The sequence below is a fragment of the Epargyreus clarus genome, unplaced genomic scaffold, assembly GCF_041222505.1.
Source record: "Epargyreus clarus isolate Ecla_fem2 unplaced genomic scaffold, WU_Ecla_fem_2.2 ptg000009l, whole genome shotgun sequence".
Taxonomy (NCBI): domain Eukaryota; kingdom Metazoa; phylum Arthropoda; class Insecta; order Lepidoptera; family Hesperiidae; genus Epargyreus; species Epargyreus clarus.
Window position 1 is genome coordinate 15,568,598 of NW_027332217.1, and position 6,509 is coordinate 15,575,106.

A 6,509-nucleotide genomic window follows, 5' to 3' on the forward strand; every position below is an offset into this window, starting at 1 on the left:
TGTGTATGTATATACTTGCAGGTAGGCATAAACGTGTGTGCGGTAATACCACTGTGTGAGAACATGATCAGCGGGCAGTGCATGAAGGTTGGCGACGTGGTTCGCACGCTTAACGGGCTCTCTGTACAGGTATACTCTATTTGTTTGTATATGCATTGTTACTAATACAATAACTCACGGATTTGTTACAACGAATTTTACACTTTGATTACAGATAGAGGACACAGATATGGAGGGTAGATTGCTGCTAGCCGACGCCCTGGTGTACGGCCAGAGCATTTTTAAGCCTTCCCTGGTGATTGACGTTGCCACGCTCACGCGTATGTGCACTTTTCCTTATTAGGCTGACTGCCTATTGGCTACTATGGTTTGAGCAACTGGTAGATTAATTCCCGTTATATATAATTAATTTGAACCATTTTTTTTATTTATTTTGTGCAGGATTTATATTTGAGGCCCAATCCTGCACTGGCGGACGATGATGGACTTTTTTTGGTTGCCCTTTTCTAGTTAAAAAGGGGTCGTCCACATGTGAAATTTTGCCGCCCCAAATACTGCCCATTTGCTCAAGCGGCATATTCAACATTTGTCTCACGTTGCATGACAGGGGCGGCAAAATTTCACAATATGATTTCTTAATTAAACATATTTTTCCGATTCATTACCGAAACAATAGAATAAATAAAGTCATCTTTTAGCTACTCTTTTACAGCGGCAGATTTAACTTCTGTTCCAGTCGAATTAACGCTACGCGAATGTTTTGTAGTAGTGAATGACATTCGCTAATACAGGTGGCGTCCTGTTGGCAACGGGCGGCGGTGCGTTCGGTTGCTTCAGCAACAGCTCGGAGGCGTGGCGCGCGCTGCGGCGGGCCGGCGCGCACTGCGGCGACCGCGCCTGGCGCTTCCCGCTCTGGCACTACTACACCGCGCAGATCACGGGTACCGTATCGTCTTCGCCCATTGCGGCCACGTCGGCCGCTGCAGCAACAGTGAGGGCACGTGCTATAGCGTTACTGTCCCACTGTAGGTACTATATCTCTTAGCGATACTAAAGGAGGCTAGGAGTCGTATTTTATCACTTTTCTTTCAGGCAATTTGGCAAAAGTTTCGCGACACGACATCTTGTCGTTTGTTATATACAAAACATACGTCTTGTTGTTTATTTTATTGATCTCTCATTAAATTTCTTTAAAATCATATTTTGTTTTCAGATGATCCATCAGTTGACTTGAGGAATAAAGGTTCGGGAACCGCAACTCCATGTTTAGGTGCTGCGTTTCTAAAAGTAAGAAATAAAATAAGCATATTCATTTTATTTATTTATTTGATACCAGATCATACTTTTATGTTGTGTTTAAAAGTAGTGGCGTAGTGGGGGTTTAGATGTTGGTAGAGTTTCAATTTCTTGAAAGTTTTTCTAATACAGTAACTCTAATGTAACATTTTGCCGCCCCTGAAAAATATTGCCCGTGGTGGCCCGTCCCAAGGACACTTTTATCTTACATTTGCTATTTACGCCTATGCGTGTCAAAGTGTCGTTACATCATCTTTCCATCCATTTATTTGCAAAATGAAAATACTTTGATATTACAGAGTAGTAGCGTAGCGTGGTTTCTAGCTATCTGAGGAGGAGATTCGATTTATTTAAAAACTTTTTGTAATACAATAACTGTATATAAAATTTTACCGCCCCCAAAAAGTATTGCCCGGGGCGGTCCGTCCCCAGCTCACTTTTCTTATATATGCCGTTTCGGCCTATGCGTGTCAAAGTATCGTCGCATCATCCACAGCAGTTCGTGTGCGGGCCGTGGCTGCACCTGGACATCACGGGCGTGGGCAAGCTGGCGCGCGCGGCGCCGCCCTACCTGCCGCCGCGCCGCATGGCCGGCCGCCCCGCGCGCACGCTCGCCGCCTTGTTGCGGGACGCCGCTACCGCATCGCCGGAAACCAAACCCGGGGGCTGTTAGACACATGCTTGTGGGATATTCACACGCCGCCGCACACGCGACACGCATTCGCATGTACAGGGTGAATTTTTCAAATACACCTTCAGGGCCAAATCCGAAACTATAAGGATTAGCGAAAAATGCTGTATTCCTTACAGCATTTTTCGCTAATACGAGATAGATTTTGATAAAAACTAAAACTGCATCATTCGTTTTCTTAAATATCCTTTTGCTTAGCCGGGAATCGAACGAGTTAATATTGAAAATAAAAATACACCTTTATATTATTCCACTATCTGAAATTGTACGAAATTCTTCCTGCTCGGCGACCGGGCTATAGTGTCGCTTATAAGAATCAAATTCTGGCCCTGAAGGCTCGTTTGAAAAATTCACCCTTTATACTGTATACGCATTCGTATAAACTATAAACTCTATACGCGTATAGACACATCGCCCGCGACGAGTTCGCACATACAGACATTGTTAAATACAAAGCCGCAGACACACATGCGCACGCGTAAACACTGCTAAATATATGTATCACCCTGTCCTCAACATGAATAGATACATGCTACATATCTTTGACTTATTGATAAACCACTGAGATTGAATATGCCCAAAGCTACTTATTATTTGTAAACATACCCTAACCGTTTTATTAATAACATAGTAATATATATATATGGTAATAGTAATTATGTTAATAATAAAACGTAGTCCAAGTATGATTTACAAAAACTAATAATTAATGAATATCAAAAACTCAAGTACAAGAATTTTATCATATTTATTAATGTTTGAATAATGTATACAATAAAATATATTTTTTAAACATATTTTTTTTTATTTCGTAATCCCACATTTCAAATTAGTACCAACCACTTATTTAGACACCTAACCCTTCTGAATCTGTTTTAAAACGTCAGTTTATTGCTTCTGGTACAGGATCCCTAGTATAGTTTTCATCATTTATTAATAACAAGCTGATTTTTCGTGAGTAGCTTCGTTTCGACAAGACGCCCAACATTTTTCCTTACAGCAATGTTGGTAAATGGTAGCTTGATGGGGCAGCAAGGATAAAATATGTTGACCGGACGAATTCTAAAAATTTATTACTAACCAAATTTTTCTTTGTTAATTATCAAGATAATTATTTAAATAACGTGAAAAAATATTTGTCCTACAAAATATAAGGTTTTTATTAAGGCGTCCCCCCTCTCCAACATGTATCATAAACAAGGCCATGAAAAATAATTACTAACCAGCTGATTTTTTTTTTATTGGCTGTCTACCATTTACATAGTCTACCATGCACATTGTCCTACAAATTACATGGTATGTCATCTCGGACCTACACTTAAAAGTTGTAGTACTAATACTTAATGTAAAAATAATTAGTATCAAGCTGAGTGTTCCAGAATAGCTTCGTTTCAATGAGACGCCCAACAAATTCTCGTACGAAAGTTCTCGATTGTGGTTTATAACTAAAATAATAGGGATGAAATATGTTGATTTGACGAATCAAAAAAAAATATTACTAACCGAATTTTTTTTATTAATTATCGAGACAATTATCTAAATAACGTGAAAAAATATTTGTCCTACAAAATATAAGGTTTTTTTTAAGGCGTCCCCCCTCTCCAACATGTATCATAAACAAGGTCATGAAAAATAATTACTAACCAGCTGATTTTTTTTTATTAGCTGTCTAACATTTACACAGCTTACTACCCACATTGTCCTACAAATTGCGAAGTACGTTATTCCAGTCCGCCAGTTTTATAGTTTATTTATATTATATTATAGTTAAATTACAAATCTTGTAGGATTGATAAAAGTTACCCTTTTTTTTGTAGGACATTGTTTTATTTAGATAAAAATTATATTATCCTATCACGTGATACCTTTGTCCTACAGTTACTAATAAAAAAAATAATCCTGCGGAATTAACATCTTTTCAGCGTAGGTCCGAGATGACATACCATGCAATTTGTAGGACAATGTGCATGGTAGACTATGTAAATGGTAGACAGCCAATAAAAAAAAATCAGCTGGTTAGTAATTATTTTTCATGACCTTGTTTATGATACATGTTGGAGAGGGGGGACGCCTTAATAAAAACCTTATATTTTGTAGGACAAATATTTTTTCACGTTATTTAAATAATTATCTTGATAATTAACAAACAAAAATTTGGTTAGTAATAAATTTTTAGAATTCGTCCGGTCAACATATTTTATCCTTGCTGCCCCATCAAGCTACCGTTTACCAACATTGCTGTAAGGAAAAATGTTGGGCGTCTTGTCGAAACGAAGCTACTCACGAAAAATCAGCTTGTTATTAATAAATGATGAAAACTATACTAGGGATCCTGTACTATTCGGCATCAGTTCTTTCTAATCGTAATCAAATGATTTAAGGACTTAAGGGTTACAAAATGAACAAGGGACCATGTTTTCTTTTATAATATAGGAGAAGCAGACGAGCATGCAGTCCACCTGATGGTAAGTGGCTACTGCCGCCCATGGACATCTGATAAATTAATTTATTTAACTAAAACTAACAAAAATCCATCAGTCTCTTGTTAAATAGTACCTACTTAATTCTAGCTGATTCCAAGACAACCTTTGAAGTGAGAACCTTAACTTCGATCAGCAGACGCTACATGAAAAATCTGTTAATCTGTTTGTGGGTGCAGAAGGGATTCTTTTTGATGGGAGGAGTTTTAGGTATATACGTATTTGGTGCATTCTTGTTAGGGATATAGCCGGCTACATTGAAACTAGCGCCTTTTCGTGAACGTAAAAAGACTCATTTACTCAGTCGGCCGTATTTTAGCTGCATGATTCGAGTCTATTTACGAAAGCATAGTTAGAAACACGCGATTATATAAAACTCATAGGCACAAAACTAATTTTCCTTCCATATTTCTTCGAGTGTTGAGTGGGCCTGATTTATTTCACGTATATGGCTGAGGGCTACGGGTTTACCGTAGTTCTGACATTTGGCCCGTGTTCGGGATGTGGGTGGCCACTTCAAAATGAGCGCGTGTAAGCTGTTACAAAACACATTACACGTCAACAGCGACGTTCTTTACAATTGCTTTTAAGATTTTACAATAAATAGGATTTGTTGTTAGTTGAAGCCAGAAGTATTTCGATTGTTAGCTTAAATAATTAAGATTTAATGTAGGCAGATAGCGAAAGATACCTATGTCTTCTACATATTGAGAAGTGATGTTTGTCATTTTAGGGTAATAAAATAAATAAATAAATAAAATAATTAAATTATTTAAGACGGTACTTTTTAAAAACTTTAGTAAGTAATGTTTTTTTGAGCGTATGTTTGTATGTATGTCTCATTCTGTGGCACTGCATAATGGTATGGGGGATTTTAATTTAATAACGGATGTCGTTTAATTAGCCAAAATTGTGTTTTTCATAGCCTAAATCACTTATTTCCTTTTTCAGTTCATTATTTCTATGATTTTTTTTCATTTTCTAGTTACTATTTGTAATAATTTGCATTATTAAAAATAATAAAGTGTGTAAAATGTTATAGCTAAAAGCGTTATTCTTATCTGTTATGTAAATTGTTGTCTACGTTCCATAAATTACATATTAGATGTTTATTCCATTTTATTCCATAATGACATATTTAGATAAAGATGGTATTTTTTTCGTGGTTAGACTGTTATTTGTGTAACAAGAATAGTGTTTAGACCTGATGTTTTAACCTAACAACCATCATATTGATAATTTGATATTTTGTACCCACTGCCCATAGATTAGTATAGATACTTTGCCGCCTTGAAATTGAATGAAGCCACAAACGGCTTATTAGTAAGTTCTTTTTTTGAATTCTTGACAAAGAAAAACATTTTTAGAGAAAATTTACAAATAAATAATAATTATTGCGTAATTTACATAATAAATAAATAATTATTTCAAATATTTTAGGGACATTTTAGCACGGAGACGTGGCAAAACTTTTTTTACGGAACTATTTTAATTCTCAAAATTGGTTACATTTTCTTGTTAGGAGTGAGTAATCTTTACTAATCTATGCAACTGCCACAAAAATTTTGGAACTATAATAATATCTAGATGAAGTTGGCATTTGAATTTGTAATCGAAAAGTAGTAACGCCTTCAGATGTGCGCGTGGTGCTGACAGTCTGCGAGTGGCAATGACCTTCGTCAGATGAACTACATGCTCGCTTGTCACCTTAATTATCTTAAAACAATTTTGTAACGTTCATGAGGGCCATTACATTATTTGTACCTGTTCTTATTTTTTAAAATTTACGTGTATTATGTATGTGTCTTGTGTAATTAAAAAGTTATCGACGCTACTTTTCTTGGCATTGTCATCTTGTATTTATTTCTTTACTAACATTTTCATTTTACATTATTAACCATTCGATGCAAATAATAATATTTAATAGTTGAAAAATATGAACTAACTTAGTTTTGAGTAGTCTAAAATATGTTTTAGTAATAGGGTGTCATTCATCTTTTGGTACATCGGATGTTATTTAGGTCATTCAATCAATTAGAAAA

General features: G+C 36.1%; 1 protein-coding gene across 1 annotated transcript; it reads left to right on the forward strand.

The window, feature by feature from the left end:
* Positions 1-26: 26 nt before the first annotated feature.
* On the forward strand, positions 27-2,090 carry LOC140745083 (cytosol aminopeptidase-like). The gene is made up of 5 exons (XM_073076852.1): positions 27-129; positions 215-320; positions 792-941; positions 1,214-1,287; positions 1,793-2,090. Exons 1-5 carry the CDS (start codon positions 64-66, stop codon positions 1,967-1,969), a joined length of 573 nt encoding a protein of 190 aa, XP_072932953.1. The 5' UTR covers positions 27-63; the 3' UTR covers positions 1,970-2,090.
* The last annotated feature ends 4,419 nt before the right edge of the window (positions 2,091-6,509 follow it).